We start from the raw sequence: 19,337 nt of genomic DNA, 5'->3' as shown, positions 1-19,337 counted from the left end.
ATTATTTTAAAAAATGAATTATTTATATTCTCCTTTACTTGCAACCAAAATCATTCTAACTCATTTACCCCACAGCATATGTTATGTTAATGATAGGGATTATACTCTGTCAAGCTTGAGCTCTGAAAACTTGAGGTTTTACCTTCATTCTCAGGCAGAGTAGGAAGTTCAGTGGCAGGGAATAGTCACACAAAGTCATTGTTTGCTGTCTGTATTAGTTTCCTATATCTGCTGTAACAAATTACTACAAACTTGGGGGCTAAAGACAACACAAAGCTATTGTCCTACAGTTTTGGGTGTGAGAAATCAGCAATGGATCTTACTAGGCTAACATCACGGTTCTGGCAGGGCTGCATTCATTTCTGTAGGTTCTAGGGGAGAACCCATATCCTTGCCTTTTCCAGCTTCTAGAGGCTGTCTACATTCCTTAGTTCATGGCCCCATTCCATCTTCAAAACCAGGAACAGGGGGTTAAGGTCTCGCATCACATCACTCTGATCTCTTCTTCTGCCTCCTTCTTCCACTTTTAAGGATCCTTGTGGTTACACTGAGCCCATGTGCATAATCCAGAATCAACTCCCTATTTTGAGGTCAGCTGAATAGCAACCTTAATTCCATCTGAAACCTTAATTTCCCTTTGCCATGTAAGGTGACATATTCACAGGTTCCAGGAATTAGAATGTGGACATCTTTGGGGTCATTTTACTGCCTACCACGCCAATAGTTGACAAATGTTTATTGAGCACCTACTATTCATAGAGATCTTCATGCTCTGCCTTAGGGAGCCACCTGTGTGAAAGAGGACTTAGTCAGAAAGGGTAAATAAAAATGGAAGGTTTCACAGGCTGCAGGAGAGATAAGAAGAAAAGAGGAAATACTGCTATGAAAATTAGAAGAGGGTGTGGTGTGATTGTTGAGGTGTTCAGAGAAGGCTTCCTGGAAGAGTCAGAACTTGCTTAATCAGATTCAAAGAAAGAGAAAAACTTGAATATTGCTTTAACAATATTCAAAGATTGAACTGAATTCAGTGAGTTAAACAAGTCTTACAGATAGTTAAATTAATTAAACAAGGAGGCCATTAGATTGAGATGGCTCTAAAGCATTGGTGGCCCATGTAAGCAAATCAAAATCTATGTCTGTTAATGCCTCAAGGTTAAAAAAACAGAAGCCTAAGGATACCCAATCACAAACAGCCAATTAGGCTTGAAGCTATAATCCATCAAATAATTTCTTGTTTTTGCTGCTGTACCTTCTCTATATAAGTAATTTCCCTAGCTAGTGTCCCTGGAGTGCCCCTAACCACTTGTGGTTTGGTGCTGCTCAATTCAAATAGATTTTTGCTCAAATAAACTCTTTGTATGTTTAATATGCCTCAATTTAACTTTTAACAATACATATTTTGAGTGTGTTAGGTCTGATCAAATAATTGAATCAATGTCCCCTCCCCTGGAAAACTGACCTTTAGATCATTTTGCAACCAACATTCACTTTCACTTAGACCACATTCCATTTGCTAAGACTAGTGACTTTCTGCTCCAGACTTGCTCCGGATCTGGACCCACCTAGAGAATTCCCTACCGAAAAAGCCTGCCTAGAGCCCTTTAAAACCTCTGACTCCCTGGTCCCTCGGGGCTAGAGCCATTTTAGAGTTCAGCCCAATCTGGTTTCCAGATGACCTAATAAATTTATAATTCTTACCCCTTTTGGCCACCTGCTTACCTCCTTTGGCAACCCTAACATTGTGTAGCTTTTCAATGTAACAGTTGCAAAATTGGTAACTGGAATGGTGAGCTGAGGGGTTTTTTCTTGGGGTCCTGTCTCGTGATGCCGAAGAATGAGCTCTGTGGACCAGAAGATTTAAGCAAAAGTGTAGGAAATTTATTACAAACAGATTCAGACTCCCCGAATGGGCACGGGGAGCCCAATAATGGGCTGCCCCCTAAATCCTTGTAGTCCAGGGGTATATATTTGCTACAAGCCTACCTCTGTATCTATCTGTGTTGTCACCTGATTGATTCCTTGGATTGTTTTTGCCTAGCAGCAGACCTGAACTTTTCCTTTCCTATGTGTTCTTTCTCTGTTCCTATGCTGAACTTTCTGTTGCTGCAGGCCCTCCCTTATTTCCCCCTGCCTCCTGCTTTGAGTCCAGAAACATTTTATTAATTCTGCTTGGTTGGTTCCTGCAGTTAGGTTGGCTCAAACTGCCATGTCTGCCCCTGCCTATGTTCCATCTGTCTTTGTTTTCCACTGGACCCCTGCTCTCTCAAAATGACAGTACTCACTGCTATACCAGTGACACCTCTATAACACTTACCCACTTCAAAAGCACTGTTACAAGCTCATTTGATGCACACCAAAGTCCTGTGAGGGAAATAGGGAGGGCAGGGAACCACATGAACTTTGTCATCATTAAGTCCTCAGGCCCCTTTCCAGGCCTAGGTCTGTGCCTCATGTTCCTTCTTCCTGGTAGCCCAGGCACACAGCCAGTTTTCTCTCCTGGTAGCTGTCTTCGTAAACCTCATTGCAGAATGAGACACTGTTTCTCCACCTCCCTGCTTCCTTGCTGCCATTTAAGTCAAACAAATGGGTTCATTTAATTGAAGGTTTACCTGCTGACTACTTTGGACAAATGGGGATAAAGCTAACAGATAAAGGAATGGCAAAGGTTCCATAATCTTACAAAGTTTATATAATGAATAGCCTTTATAATTTCTGTTCCCTTTTCAATGGTAAAAGCAAGTATTAATTGGGTCCAGGCCCTCAGTTTATATTTTCTTAGAGATCATTATCATCGTAGCAGCAAGCCGTATTGTTCTAATGGCATAGTGACTCTAATTTTCACAAAATTTAATTTTATGAATAAATAAAATGAGGCAGACTTCAAACCCAGGTAAACTGGCTCTGGATTCTGTGTTTCTAACCACTACACAGTACTGCCTCACTGCCTTTTCCCTGCTACCACCCACCGTCTGCCATCAGTATAGGTTGACACGTGGACATTTTCTCCATGAGGACATTTAGCTCACTAAACTACAGATGAAGAAACTGAGGCCTGGAAAAGGTAGACTTTTCCAAGGCAGCATTGGTAGTGAGCGGGGAGCTGGAAATTAAGTCCAGCTCCATCAAACCATTATCTTTAAGAATGGCTACTTTGTGAGGTCTGATTCTGATCTAACACAGTGAAAAAAACCCTGATTTTAAATTATTCCACATGCACTAATCCCTCTTATCATTATGGAATATTTCATTTTTGGATACTGTTCAAAGCAAGATTAATACTTTTAAGGGCTCTAAGCTCTAAAAAGAGAAGGATGCTCTACCAGCACCATCTTCTATGGTTACAAATTAAAAACAATTATAAACAATAAAATAAACACAACAAAGTATTACTTTTCTTAGTTCTTTTTGAAATTTTAACGATTAAATACTTCAAATAATTATTAGAAGCATTTTTTTTCTGGGTGTCCTAAGCACATGTTTAAACTGTTAAGTAATTTAGCACTGACTGTTACATATTAATTCCCGGAAAAGGTGTACAAGAGTTATCATTGTAAAGGTAAGTTGGAGACAAATGATGACGAAGACAAGTGATCAGGAAGAAGACAAAACAAGCAAATCAGGGCATGGCTCTGTGTTTGCAATTTACAGAAATCCACCTACCATGGATGGGATCATCAGTATACAGGAAATATTTCCAAAAGACTATGGCCTATAGTATAACTGTGGATGAGGTATTAATGACATTAGAATACTCCCTAGAGGTCTCCAGGAAGTAGTCAACCTTAAACTTACAGTTAATCTATAAACCTGGGAAATGCAAACATTAAGACAGGTCTTGTGAAACAAAGAGGGAGGGGAGGTATTATAATGTCTAGAGCATTGGTTCTCAATATGGGGCACATGCCCCACAGGGGGGCAATTCGAGAATGAGTTATTAACATTGAATTTTTTGTACTTCTTATGGTTCTAGGGGGCCTCATATACAGTATGTAAATATGTATATACTATATCTATATATATACATATAGTGACATATTTATGCATTTCAGTTCTCTATTATATGTTTTGAAACTTGCTATTTTTTCATATCACTTCATATTATTATTTTTTAAACAGTTTCTTAGTGATTTCTTCCTCAGTACTTCAACTGTCATTTTGTTCTTTTATTTTTCTCTTTCATGGATGCCATGTTCTTTGGAAGCTTGTTTAGACCAAGTTAATGGCCTTTTAGGCTTCCTCCATGTGAATAGGAGTTCGCTTTTTGTATAATAAGAATTATATGTCATCGGGGGTGGGGGATCAGGATTTTAGAGATGTTTAGGTGGGGCATGGCCAAAAAAAGGTTGGGAACCACTGGTCTAGAGCCAAAAGAAGGAAAACAATTCTTAGAGAATTTACAAAAAAAGGAGATGGATGGTAAAAATTTAGTGTATTTAGTGTGTCCAGCATTGCCCAAGGAACGGGGGCCTCAGATTTGGGCCAGAAATATTTTAGTTGGATTAGCTGGTATAATCTTATTTTGAAAGGACCCAACCTATTCTGCTGCTGCAGCTTAATAATAATATTTATATATATATAAATAGCCAAAGTACTCTTGAAGAACAAGGTGGGGCAACTTGCCCTATCAGATGTCAAGACTTACTATAAAAACCATAGGAATTAAGGCTGTGGCATGGAGAAAACTAAATAGAGAGTTCCAGAACAGACCCACATATATATAGACATTTGGTGTATAATAAAACTGACATTTTAGATCAGTGAAGAAAGTATACTTTTATTTTCTTTTTTTAAAACAAAATATATTTTTATTTCAGAGAGGAAAGGAGAGGGAGAGATAGAAACATCAATGATGAGCGAGAATCATTGATTGGCTACCTCTTGCACATCCCTTACTGGGGATCAAGCCCACAACCTGGGCATGTGCCCTTGACTGGAATTGAACCCAGGACCCTTTAGTCCACAGGCCAACACTCTATCCATTGAGAAAAACCAGTTAGGGCAAGAAAGTATACTTTTCAAAATTGGTGCTCAAACAATTCATTTTCCGTATGGAAAAATAATACATTGGACCCTACCTCACAACATACATGGAAAAAAAAAAAAAAAAAAAAAGGAACACCAGGTGGAACCGAAACATAAATGTGAAAGGCAAAAATATAAAAACTTTTAGGAGAAAATATTAGAGAATATCTTAATGATCTCTGGATAGTAAAGGATTTCCAAAAGAAGGCAGAAAATGTATGTCATAAAGGAAAAGACTGGTAAATCAGAGTACATTAAAATTGAGAACTTCTATTTATCAGAAAACACTATTAAGAGAGTGAAAAGACAAGCCATAAATATAACTAGCCAAAGATTAATCTCAGATTATAAAGAGATGTCTAAGAATCTATAAGCCATAGAAAAATAAATCAATAGAAAGGTAGGCCAGAAACCAGAATAGGCGCTTCTCAAAAGAGAAACCTCAAATGGCCAATAGCTGAATTACAAGATGCTCAACATCATTAGCAACCAGGGAAATGAAAATAAAAATAAAATAGTATTTTATACTCACTAGAATCCTAAAAACAAAAAAGTATGGAAAGTACCAAGTGTTGGCAACCATGTGGAGGAAGTAGAATGTTCATCCATGGCTCATTGGAGTATACATTTATGTGAGCACTTTGGGAAAGGGGTTTGGCATTACACAGTAGAGTTAAACATATGCAAATCCAGGAATCAGAAATTCCACTCTAGGGTATATAACTTAGAGAAACTGTAGCACATGTACATCATTCCATCAACATTATTCCATCATCATATCAAAAAATGGTAGAATGAATAAATAATGGAATATTATATAGCAATATAAATGAACTGAAACTAGACGTATCAACATGTGTTAATCTCAAAACACACAATGTTGAGTAAAAAAGAAAATCATGGGAGCATATATACATACAGCTAAGTTCCATTTATTAAAAAATTCAAAAATGGGAAAAGTTAAATAATATATTGGTTAGGGATGCATTTAGTTAATAAAACTATAAAAAACCACACAAATCAATGATTATCCCCAATTTCAGGAAAGTGGTTACATCTGATGGGGGAGGGGAGAGAGCTAGCAGGGGGATGTTGTCAGGGAGGGTCCCACAAAGGGTTTTAAGATACTGGAAATCAATGTTCTATTTTGTTAACTTAGGTGGTGAGTACATAGATATTCATTCCTTAAAATTATTCTTGATATTATATCAATATTTTATATATCCCTTTGTGTATATTTTATCATTTTATAGTAGAAAAAAATCAGTGCCTAGAACTGAACACACAACTCTAGCTATTCAATCAAACTGGAGACAATCAACTCCCTCATTTTGAGTACTCTGACTTTGTTTTGTGAACCCAGGTGTACATTTATACTACTAAATTTTCTATTATTGTATTTGATTTGGCCATTCTTTTCACTTGTCCAGAACCAGATCATCTTCTTCGATAATAATCATCTTTCAGATACTGAAATTTCTGAGCCAGCCAGGCTTGAGGTCCAAATCACAGCTGGCAGATGTGACAACTCTTCTGAAAGCCTATCTTAAAGCAGATTCCCTAACATGCTCACATCCTGTCCTGCTTCACCTGAGGTTATCTGTTTATAGCTCACCCTAACAAAGGCAATGCCTCACATGAGGTTATGTTGATAAGATGATGAGAGCATATTCTCACTCAAGAAGACTGCTATTTCCTGAAGGGATAAAACCCCAACCGGGAAAACCCCTGTAGTTCTCATAGGTAGGGCTGGTCTGCTACCCAAGCTGATAAAACATAGTTCCGTCCAGAGAAGGAAGGCTGAATGCACTTATTTATTCCTGGAAGCTCTGTGGGTAGGTGTGCATCTTTCATATCTTAAAGACTCACAGAACTTGAGCTGGAAAGAGATCCCAACCCTGAAGAACCTTTCCAGAATCCAGGTTGCTGAATTTTTCCTGCTGCCTAGAGAGGTTCCAAACCACCTCTTCAGAATGGCAAACTGGTTGGTTAACCATTGGCTCTCAGTTTTGGTTCTGGTAAGTGATGTTTAACTGCCTATTTAATTAATCTTAACAGAGTAAGGAGACATTCTGCTTGCTCATATTAGTAAAGCTATTTGAAAGGAAAAGATTACATGCCAATATTGGGCTCATTGATGTCAGTTATCAGTTAGAATTCCAACTCTATGCTTTATATACTCTTCTGTGTACAATATATTCACCACTTTAGAGAAGGGGGGGAAATCCTACTCTAGAAATTGATTGGTAAAGAGATAATAATGTGTTCTTAAGCCACAAGTATTTGAAATTTCAACCTGTTTTCATTTCCTGTCTTCTCTTTTTCTCTTCCATCTCAATTCTAACTACTGCCATGGAGCATTCTATTCTCTCCATCCTTCCTATAGTGCTTACATCAAAATTTCATAAGGCTCTGGCTCAGTAGCTCAATTGTTTAGAGTGCCGTCTCGATACACCAAGATTGTAGGTTCAATCTCTGCTGGTCAGGGCACATATAAGAAGCAACCAATAAATGAGTAAATAAGTGAAATAACAAATTGATGCCCCCCCCAACTCTCTCCTTTCTCTCTCTAAAAGCAATAAAAAAGATTTCATAAAATCATTGAACATTTGAGTTAGAGGTGATCTTAGAGCCTTATAGATAATCGCACAGCACTGTCTATTAGAAATATAATGTGGGCCACATATGTGATTTTTAAATTTTCTAATACTTACATTGAAAAACGTAAAATGAAAAGGTGAAATTAAATTCTAGCAATATATTTGTTAAATCCAATATATCAAAAAGATTATCCTTTCAACATGTAACCAACATTGAAAATATTGGCAGGTTATGACTTATATTTTCAGCATTTCAATCCCCTACGTTTAATTTAGGAAATAGCGCACCTAGAAATTAGTTTCAGTTCTGCTACTAATTGAGTGACCTTGATCAAATTATTTATCCTCTTTAGACTTCAGGGTTGTGTGGTGGGAATTAATGAAGTGACTGGATTAGATACAAATGTAAGGGTGTTTCTAGCTCTAAAATCCTCTGTTTTGTATCCCTATTTTTTGCTTGGAGAGTTCATTGCCCATGATGATGAGTTACATTTAACTGTCTAGTTTTGAATTTATATCCCTCACCAATCATGCTGGCAGGTTCAGGCTTCTTGACATATACTCCTATGCACTATTTTTTAAATGAAAAAATAAATTACTCAAAACTATTTTTATTCCTCTTTCTTGTCAGGTCTTTTACTCCACTTTCTTTTCCATTCATAGCAGAGGAAATGACGTGGGAAATGAAATTATTTACTCTCAGATGTCACTGTATTTCGTCATTTACCTTACCTACAATTTTTTATTAGACCTCTCTGTCCCTCTCAGATCCTGAAATATTTCTTCTCCCTCTAAATTAGTTTCTCTCCTCTATCTTCTGAATCTTGAGATATCTTTGGCTTTCATCACATTTTCCGTTAGGGTCAAAGAGTCTCTGGAAGACACTTATCTCTGGAAAGGGCCTCTAAGCAAAGGATGCAGGAAGAAATTAATTGGTAAAGACAGTCTGATAACCATGCAACTCTATAGCCAGCATTTACTGAGCTCTTACTATGCACCAATCATTGCATTGATTACTTCACATGAATTATTTCATGTAAGACTCACAGCAGTGCTGTGAGGTAAATATTGCTATTATTTTCATTTTACAGGTGAAGAAACTGAGGTTCCGAGAAGTTAATCACATTTATGGCTAAGATTATAGAGATAAAAAGTAATGGAGCTAGAATTTGAACCCAGGGAGTTTGACTCCAATATCACACATTAAATCACTATGCTGCTAGAGGTGTGAGAGTGGTCCAGAGCTAGTGAATCTGAATGGGCAATGTCTGAGATGGTTCTGATCCATCCTGGGGCCAGGGATATATATATTGCAGGCTTTCCCATGCCAGGAGTCCTGATAAATTACAAATTAGCACCTCCAAGCTTTGGCTAGAGCCCAATTGATAGGTCTCCAAGGCAGTGGGCAGTGGATTCCAAATTTCCCCTTTTTGCCAATGCAGAGACAGACCTGGGGATAGACAAATGCAGTTTTAAGAGCTCAAATGAGTCCAAAGCAATGATATGTTAATTTAAAAAGAGACTCACAATCTAAAAACAGGAAAATGTGTGTCAGGGTGTAATTAAAGAGGCCAGCCAATCTGGAATGGTTTAGTCCTTTTCAGATGAGTATTGTTACAGCTATTAAATTTATTCTTTGTTCCTTTGGAAATCCACTATTCACTGATTGCACTCTTTTAGGCAATATTTTAAATGCTCTAGACCAGGAGTTGACAAATGTTTCCTGTAAAGGTCTGGGTAGCAAACATTTTAGATTTTGCAGGTCTCTGTCACAACTACTCAACTTGTTATCACGAAAGCAGCCATAAACAATACAGAGATAAGTAGGCGTGGCTAAATTCTAATACCACTTTATTTATAGACACTGAAATTTGAATTTCATATAATTTTCATGCAATAAAATATCATTCTTCTTTTGATTTTTTTGCAACTATTTAAAAATGTGAAAAAAATGTAAAAACCTTTCTTAGCTTATAGACTATACAAAACAGGTGGTGAGCCAGATGGACCTTGGTTTGCTGAGCCTGCTCATTAGTGTCTAATTCATGTTTCAAAGTTCTAACTCACTCTGAAAGTAAGTTATATACTAGCAAAATTGTATTCATTTAAAATGTAAACAGACTATCTTGGCTGATGTGGCTCAGTTGGTTGAGTGTCTTCCCATGCACCAAGAGGTCACTGTTTTGATTCCAGGTCTGGGTTCCAGGCTCCATCCCCAGTAGGGGCATGCAGGAGGCAGTTGAATGATGTTTCTCTTTCATCTGTGTTTCTCTCCCTTCTTCTCTCTCTCTAAAATCAATAAAAATGTATTTAAAAAATAAAATGAAATGAAAATAGTTAAACACAAAATAGCCAAAGGATGACACTATTTCCTACCCCTTATCTCCTGCTGCCCATACCCAAGTTTCACTTTATTCTTTGCTTTTTTTTCTTCCTCTAGGTTACTTGGTTGGGGCTGAATGTTTTCTTGTTTGTTCATGCCTTCCTGTCATATGAGAAGGGGGACAAGTACTACTACACAAGAGAAATCCTGGGGGTGAGTATCATAGTTATAATGAGGAATCTAGGCATTTTTCTTGTCTCTGACCCTGGCTCCTTTGAGACTCAATTTCCTGATTTCCTCTAGGGGTAGGGTTGCCAGAAAAATTATAGGATGCCCAGTTAAATTTGAACTCTAGAAAAATAACAATTTTTTAAGTATTCCAAATATTTCATAGGTATCCAGTAAGTCCTCACTTAATATCATCAATTGGTTCTACAAGTTCATGCAAAACTATGTATAACAAAACCAATTTTACCATAGGCTAATTGATATAAACAAGAGTTAAGTTCCTATGGCAGCTCATAAACATTATAATTAAACTAGAGGCCCGATGCACAAAATTCCTGCATGAGTAGGGTCCCTAGGCCTCACCAGCAATCGGGGCCAATCAGGTTTCCCGCCTCCCCACTTCCGCCTTCTTCCCTCGCTCCCTCAGCGTCCCGCCACTGCCACTGGTCGCTGCCATGTTCCGCGCTGCCCCTTGGTGGTCAGTGCACGTCATAGCGAGCAATCGATCTCATAGTCGAACTCCTGAGGGGAAACTTTGCATATTAGCCTTTTTTATATATAGATGACCTTAAACAAAACTACTTTATTCTAGGATCTGCTGTACTAAAAAAATTATAGATTTCCCCCACAATCTGAAAGTAGAGCATTCCTATGAAATCTTTTATAAGCCAAAATGGCATAAAGCAAAGAAGCAATAACCATTAATTTATATGGAAAACTTTTTAGCATTTCTAGACCCCCCCAAAATAACCTACCAAATCATACCAAATACACTTAATTACACCTGGTTTTATGCTAAGTGTAACACTCTTATGAACTCTGATATTTAGGACACACATTGCTAACAGATGCACCTAATGAATTAGGATCAAGCATAGATGCTCACAGGTGCATTTTGAAGTTATGGGGGCTTGGTGCTGAGGTAATTCCTGGGAAAGGGCTTAGTGAGGCCAGCCACTGCTCAGGCTGCACACTGCCTCTATAAGAGCTGACTGCAAAACAAATGCTGAACACTATTTTCGCTTTTAACCTTTAAAAAAAAAAAAAAAAAACAGAATCCTCTTTGGGTTGTTTTTGTTTGATTTTTGTTTTTCGGTTAGCAGAAAAGGTACTAATGTAGATCTTTTGCAAAAGCTAATTGGCAAAATGTGAACTTTCGAAAATCAGGGTGATACCTTGTTCCTTTTTTAAATCTGATGTTCAAATTTATCTGAGTGTTCTGTATTTTTGTTCACTAAATCTAACAGCCCTATCTAGGCACATTCCCCAGACCCATTAATGAAAACAAACAATAAACTAGTAGGCAGTGGTTTTCAAACTGGTTTCCACAAAAACAGGTTCTCCTACAGGGTGTGAAGTTCTCCTACTTCAACCAAAGCAGCTTTATCTGTTTTATGGACTCCTGCTTATGATTTTGAGTTTGGTTAAAAATAAATAAACATCTTAAAACAACCGCTGTGGATATCACACAGAAAAATAACTTCCATCAAACAGGGATATAAGAGAGGTGTGTAGGGTTGAGTGGGGCTGTAGAACTCAAGGCCTTCAGAAAGGTGGGGTCAGGTCAGAGTAACAAGATGAAGGAGGCTGGGGAAGTGGCAGATTAAGAATAGAAGATGTAGAGGAGAACCAAGATGGTGGCATAGGTAAACACCTATACTTGCTGCCTCTCACACACACATCAAAATTACAACTAAAAGGCAGAACAACTACCACCCAGAACCACGGGAAAGCTGGCTGAGTGGAAGTTCCACAGCTAGAGAGGTGAAGAAAGCACATTGAGACTGGTAAGAGGTGTGGAGGCGCGGAAAGTGCTGGCACCTGGATATGCTGCTCTTTTAATCGGGAGGGAGACACAAGCTCCTGCTTGCTCTGAACTCCAGTTCCAGGTGAGATTCTGGGGGACCCAGACTCATATGGGGAGAAATTGGACTGTCTGGAATCAGGACAGGAATGCGAGGGCGACTTTCTCTCAGAGGTGCTCGCAGCCATCATTATTCCGCACGGGGGCATGGGGCGCGGAGACCCCAGGGACGTCTCTGGTGCAGGGCTGACTGGCAGCCATTGCTGTTTGCTCCACCCTGGTGATTCCCAGAGACCCCCCCCCCAAATTTACAACCCCACCCAAGCTGTGTGCATCGGCTTTTGCATATGAATGACCTGTCCTTTCTCCGCCTAAAACTGTCAAACTGCAGCTGGGTCAGAGAGCCCAAGAGCTTCCAAAAGAAGGCCCAAGGCCTGGCAGCAGCAGCCTGCCTTGCTTCACAGCTGGGCCTCATTTGGGCACTTCCAAACCCCATACAAAGAGGAAAAATCTGCAGATGTCTCTGTAGCTCCTGCTGGGTGGCCCCAGACAGTGGCTGACCTTGCACCACCTTGGAGATCCCAGAGCCAGTGTACCTAGTGGTCAGAGTGAGACCATACCAGATTACAACTCTTCACATCCATAAGAGACACACTCAAGGGGCAGACTCAGTGAGCACCAAAGCCCCACTGAAGCAAGTCCTGCTCCATAAGGGTGTTTCCTGCTCAACAGATCTTCCAGTGTAGACCAGCTGGTCATCACAGCCAATTGACCTGGAGATCAATTCCTCCCACTGATATCAACAGCAATCAAGGCTTAACTACAACAAGACTGTGCACACAGCCCACAAAGGGGTGCACCAAGAGTGTCCACCTCAGGTGACTGGGGAGGTTGAGCCACTGGGCCCTATAGGACACCTATCACACAAGGCCACTCTATCAACTCAAGGAGACTTAGCAGCTACCCAGTACATGGAAACAAACACAGGGAAGCAGCCAAAATGCAGAGACAAAGAAGCAAGTCACAAATGAAAGAAATGGATGAAAGCAAACTACTGGATATAGAGTTCAAAACCACGGTTATAAGGTTACTCAAGAATCTTCTAAAAACCTCCTAGAAATTTAGGAAGACCCTCAAGGATATGAAAAAGGACCAATCAGAAATTAAGCATACACTGACTGAAATAAAGAATATTATACAGAGATCCAACAGCAGACTAGAGGATCCCAAGAATCAAGTCAAAGATTCAAAATATGAAGAAGCAAAAAACACCGAACCAGAAAAGCAAAAAGAAAAAAGAATCCAAAAATATGAAGATAGTGTAAGGAGCTTCTGGGACAACTTCAAGCATACCAACATCCGAATTATAGGGGTGCCAGAAGAGAGAGAACAAGATATTGAAAACCTGTTTGAAGAAATAATGACAGAAAACTTCCCCTACCTGGTGAAAGAAATGGACTTACAAGTCCAGGAAGCACAGAGAATCCCAAACAAGAGGAATACAAAGTGGACCACACCAAGACACATCATAATTAAAATGCCAAGGGCAAAAGCCAAAGAGAGAATCTTAAAAGCAGCAAGAGAAAAACAGTCAGTTACCTATAAGGGAGTACCCATACGACTGTCAGCTGATTTCTCAACAGAAATGATGAAGGCCAGAAGGGAGTGGGAAGAAATATTCAAAGTGATGAATAGCAAGCACCTACAACCAAGATTACTTTATCCAGCAAAGCTATCTTCAGAACTGAAGGTCAGATAAAGAGCTTCACAGACAAGAAAAAGCTAAAGGAGTTCATCATCACCAAGCCAGTATTACATGAAATGCTGAAGGGCATTCTCTAAGAAGAGGAAGAAGAAAAAGGTAAAGAGAAAAAATTAGGAACAACAAAGTGACAACAAATACATATCTATCAACAAGTAAACCTAAAAATCAAATGAATAAAAAACCTGATGAACAGAACAGACTGGTGAATGTAATAGAATCAGGGGCATGGAAAGGGAGCAGATTGACAATTATCAGGGTGAAGGGGTCGTGGGGGGTGCGGGAAGAGATTGGACAAAGAGTTTACACCTATGGACAAGGTCAGCTCGGGGGGTGGGAGGAAGACCTGGAGTGGGGTGGGAACCGGGGGGAAGGGAGCTATGGGGGAAAAAAGAGGAACATCTGTAATAATCTGAACAATAAAGATTAAAAAAAAACCCAACCACACAGTATATCCTCTGGTGAGGTTTAAAAATAATACTAAATGAAAAGAGATATTAAAAGGCAAAAAAAAGATGTAGTACATGTGTACAAGAGAATATTACTCAGCCATAAGATGAAGTATTGCCATTTGCGACAACATGGAGAGATCTTGACAGCATTTTGGTAAGTGAAATAAATCAGACAGAAAAGGACAAATGCTGTGTGGTTTCACTCATATGTGGGATATAAAACAACAAACAAAACAAAACAAAAGCCTTAGCTGGTTTGGCTCAGTGGATAGAGTGTTGGCCTGTGGACTGAAGGGTCCTGGTTTTGATTCTGTTCAAGGGTACCTGCCTGGGTTGCAGGCTCAATCCCTAATAGGGGGCATGTAGGAAACAGCTGATCAATGATTCTCTCTCATCATTGATGTTTCTATCTCTCTCCCTCTCTGAAATCAATAAAAATATATTTAAAAAGCCCCCACAAAGAAACAAACAAATTCAAAAACCCCACAAATTCATAGATACAGACAACAGAATGGTGGTTACCAGTGGGGAAGGAGAGTGGGGGAGGATGGAAGATGAAGTGGGTAAAGGGGATCAAATACATGATGACAGAAGGAGACTGACTTCGTGTAGTAAGCACACAAAAGAGTATACAGATGTCATATTATAAAGATGTACACTTGAAATTTATGTTATGTCATCCCAAATTTTAATATATATAAAAAAAGAATAGAAGAGGAAGGGGGTAGATAGTGCACATTGGTGTGGAAGTTTTCAGGGGAAAGCATGGAGGTGAGAACGGCTCTCTCACAGGCCCATCAATCTGACCATTACCTAATTAGAGAAGGAAATGTGACTGCTAATTATGGTCTGTTATTCAATAACAACATGTGAGGGATTTGGTTAAATCACTTTCATCTTAACAGTGCCTTTTTCTTTGTTTTTAATCCTCATCTGAGGATATGTTTTTAATTGAGAGAGAGAGAGAGAGAGAGAGAGAGAGAGAGAGAGAGAGAGAGAGAGAGAGAGAAATGGATTTGAGAGAGAAACATCAATCGGTTGCCTCCCGTGTGCACCCTGAGTGGGTGGGGATCAAACCCACAATCTGGCCCTAACCGGTTTGGCTCAGTGGATAGAGTGTCCGCCTGCAGACTGAAGGGTCCTGGGTTTGATTCTGGTCAAGGGCATGTACCTTGGTTGCGGGCACATCCCCAGTAGGGGGTGTGCAGGAGGCAGCTGATCAATGTTTCTCTCTCATCGATGTTTCTCTCTATCTCTCTCCCTTCCACTCTGTAAAAAAAAAACAAAAAAAAAAACCCCACAATCTGTGCCCTGACTAGGAATCGAACTGGAGACCCTTCAGTGCAAGGGAAGATGCTCCAGTCACTGGAGCCACACTCACCAGGGCTTGACATTGCCTTTTCCACTAGCTTTTCACAAAGACCCACCCAATGTACATGTTTAAAGATAGCTTGTCCTTTTAAAAAATCCTTCTTTTCTCTCCATAATCAAAAGATCCATGTTAAGATCACAATTAATTTGAATGTTCTATTCATGGTTTCTTTTATCCTGCTGTTTTCCATTTTAAATGTTGGTTCTTGATCCTCCTTTGGAAACTATAACTCCAAAGGAAGTGTTAATTTGTTTTTAAAATAGCTTTTTATTAAGAGAATGATGCAATTGCCCTAGCTGGTTTGGCTCGGTGGATAAAGCGTCCGCCTATGGACTGAAGGGTCCCAGGTTCAATTCCAGTGAAGGGCACATGCCCAGGTTGCAGGCTTGATCCCCAGCGGGGGGCATGCAGGAGGCAGCCAATCAATGATTCTCTCTCATCATTGATGTTTCTATCTCTCTCCCTCTTTCTTCCTCTCTGAAATCAATAAAAATATATTTTAAAAAGAGAGAGAGAATGATGCAATAAGTTGACGAGTTATTAAGAGCTGAATTGCTTTATGATAAAAAAGACAGCAACAAGAAAATGAATCATGATGATTTCCTGTGGGAATTTCATTTTTAAAGGTCTTCTCTATTAAAAAATCAATTATAAATAATGCTTCATTCAATGAGATCAAATGACAGAAAAATGTATAAATGTGAAAATTACTCTCCCATCCCACTCCCCAAAGATAACCATCCTATATAATAAAAGGGTAATATGCAAATTGACCCTAACAGCAGAACCACTGGGAATGACTGGTCACTATGACACACACTGACCACCATGGGGCAGAGGCTCAATGCAGGAGCTGCCCCTGGTGGTCAGTGCGCTCCCACAGGAGGAGCTCTGCTCAGTCACAAGCCAGGCTGACGGCTGCCAGTACAGCGGTGGTGGTGGGAGCCTCTCCCGCCTCCTCAGCAGCACTAAGGATGTCCGACTGCAGCTTAGGCCTGCTCCCCGCTGGCAAGTGGGCATCCCCCGAGGGCTCCCGGGCTGCCAGAGGGATATCTGACTGCCAGCTTAGGCCCAATCTCCCGGGGAGTGGGCCTAAGCCAGCAGGTGGCTATCCCCCGAGGGGTCCCAGACTGCAAGAGGGCACAGGCCGGGCTGAGGGACCCCACCAGAGTGCACAAATTTTTGGGCACCGGGCCTCTAGTTTATTAATAATTTGGTGTGTGTGTAGTGTGCATAAATACACTGAGATGTTCACAAATGCATCAGACATACGGTTATTTTGTTTTTGAGGTAGATACTATTCTTATTCACCAAAATATTGCTCTTTTTGGTATACCATTCTATTAGTTTTGATAAATACATCAGTAGGACACATCACTTTTTAAAAAATTTTAACCAAAAAAGGATCACGTTGTAGGTATTGGCTGGAAATTTCTTCCCACACTTAGTGTATCGCAGATATCTTTCCATGTTGCTATGTGACAGGTGAAATGCTGGAACCAGCTTGTACCATCTTGCAGTAGCCAGTTGTGTGCATCTCTTACCCAGCATTCAGTGGCGTTCAATGACATCAAGTTGGTATCTTGAAATCTGCCATAGTGGGAGTATTTATATCATGTAAATCAGCAAATCCTGGAAATAAAGACCGTTGTCTCCCCTGAAGGCTGATTATTAAACATTTACTACATCTGTACCACTGCATATAGCTCTTATCCTTTTAAGAACCATAGCACTCCATAGCATTGATGTGCCATAATTTATTTAATCATTCCATAGGCTATTTCTTAAACTTGTGCTCCCTCTAGGAAAATGCAGAGTTATTTGATTTAGTATGAAGTAGAGCAAATACGTAGCAGAGGAAGGAGTTTAAATCCATAGTCAATGAGGCATTAAAGGCAGCAGCAGTGTAATTAGAATATCGGTTAGTGTTGATGATGAAAAGTGAACATAATTTGGGATATTTCAGTGTGCTGCAATGACAAAAAAGATTTGTTCTAGCCCTGGCTTGTGTGGTTCAGTGGTTGGAGTTTCGGCCCACACACCAAAAGGTCGTGGGTTCAATTCCCAGTCAAGGGCATGTACTTGGGTCGCAGGTTCGATCCTCAGCCCCGGGGCGGGGGGCGGGGGACACATTTGGGAGGCAAAAAATCAATGTGTCTCTCTTGCGCCAATGTTTCTCTCTCCCCCAACCTTCCACTCTCTCTAAAAATCAATGGAAAAAATATCCTCAGGTAAGGGTTAACAACAACATCAAATAGATTTATTCTAAAAAGAATTCATCCTATACAAATGGCCCTCACAAAATATGGAGCTTTGAAATTGAAGTTCTGTATTTTTAATTCACTTGCCAATTTTAGCCCTAAGAAACCTCTGTGACTTAAATAAGCAAGATGTGGGAACCAATGTGGAAATGTAGGATCTTTGAGATGAGCAGAGAAAATTTACTTAGAAGTGGAACAAGCTGTTTCTATCAAAAACAGTCGGAGTATGACTCAGCTAAGGGAGAAACACAGGTTATATGGTGGAGCCAGAAATGGAAAACAGTAGGGCAGCTCTTGTTCATTGCACTGCCTGACATTGTAAGCTATTATGGATGTGAGGGAGATCTTGTCTGGCTTATTAAACATATGCAGCAGTGCTTAAGGTTTAGGTTGTATGGAAAAATAGCTTTTGAGCCAAAAAGATTACTAGAAAAAAAAGGCTGAGAAATTGTTAACTCTAACCCATATTCTTCCTTTTAGTAAGTCATTGACAGGCACATATATAAGACCGGCCAGTCAGCTGAACTGCAACAGTAATTGCCTGGCTGCTGTGAGATGGTCATACTCCATAGCCTGCAGTTTCAAGTACATGGAACCAACTCAAAAAACAGTTGTACAGAGTTGAGATAAGTTGGATTTAGCTACCATGGAGTTGAGCATATTCTTTTCAGTATATACCTAATCAAACCTGTTTCTGGGCTAAATACTTCTTTGAAGAACTGATTCATTGTCTCCTTTTCTAGCAGCTTCTACTGCTGGATCAGATTGATCTTGATGTCTGTTGCCTGACTACAGGAAATCAGTTTGAAATTCTGTTCTAAGAAGTTGTACCTTCTCAAATCTCTACCTAAGTTTAACATTTTTGCTTTAAGAGATTCACTAGTTTTGCCTAGGCTTTCTTCAATTATAAAAGACATCTTAAAAATAAGAGGTTATATTTTAATTATTTTATTATATGAATACTAGGGGCCCAGTGCATGAATTCCTGCACCTTGAAAGGAACTGTGTGCCACAAGGCTGTGGTGGGCACAGGGGCAGGTCTTGGCCCATCCTCTGTGCCACCACCCAACCCCTCCCACAGCGGCCCCTGGTCCCGTCTGCCAGCAGTCCTCTCCCACCGCTGCCGCCCCTCTCCTGCCACCGCTCCCACATGCTGATGGCCCTGGCCCCACTCACACCCACTGACAATGCGGAGCTGGTACTGGCACTGGGTGTGAACAGTGGCTCTGGTGCCGGCAGCGGGTGCAAGCAGGGCTGTTGCCAGCAGCAGGTATGAGAGATGGCTGCTGACCCTGATTGCCCCTCAGGAGCAAGGGGAAGTGGAGAAGCCCTGAAGGGTGATTGGGGCTAGCGCCAGGTGCTGGCAGCGGGTCTGAGCGCTGGGCAGGACAGCAGTGTGCAGGAGCAAAGAATTTTCAGTAACCACCAGAGGCTTGCCCTGATAACAGCGACCAGTGCCCCTCCTTGGTCTGGTGCCCCTGCTCACCTACTCTACCATCCTGCTGCTGCTGAC

At 40.2% G+C, this 19,337-nt stretch overlaps 1 protein-coding gene across 1 annotated transcript in view; it reads left to right on the top strand.

The window, feature by feature from the left end:
* Positions 1-1,824: 1,824 nt before the first annotated feature.
* Positions 1,825-19,337, top strand: part of NOX1 (NADPH oxidase 1) — a gene marked incomplete at its 5' end in the record, with an annotated part of 34,275 nt that continues 16,762 nt past the window's right edge. Inside the window, 3 exons of the mRNA XM_081081657.1 lie at positions 1,825-1,869; positions 6,894-7,040; positions 10,063-10,158. Coding sequence (XP_080937783.1) covers positions 1,825-1,869; positions 6,894-7,040; positions 10,063-10,158 — 288 coding nt within the window. The remainder of the gene's footprint in view (positions 1,870-6,893; positions 7,041-10,062; positions 10,159-19,337) is intronic.

The sequence above is a fragment of the Myotis nattereri genome (genome assembly GCF_964212035.1).
Source record: "Myotis nattereri genome assembly, chromosome: X".
Lineage (NCBI taxonomy): Eukaryota > Metazoa > Chordata > Mammalia > Chiroptera > Vespertilionidae > Myotis > Myotis nattereri.
Note: the sequence above shows the minus strand (reverse complement) of the source record. Positions and strands in the feature narration are given on the sequence as shown.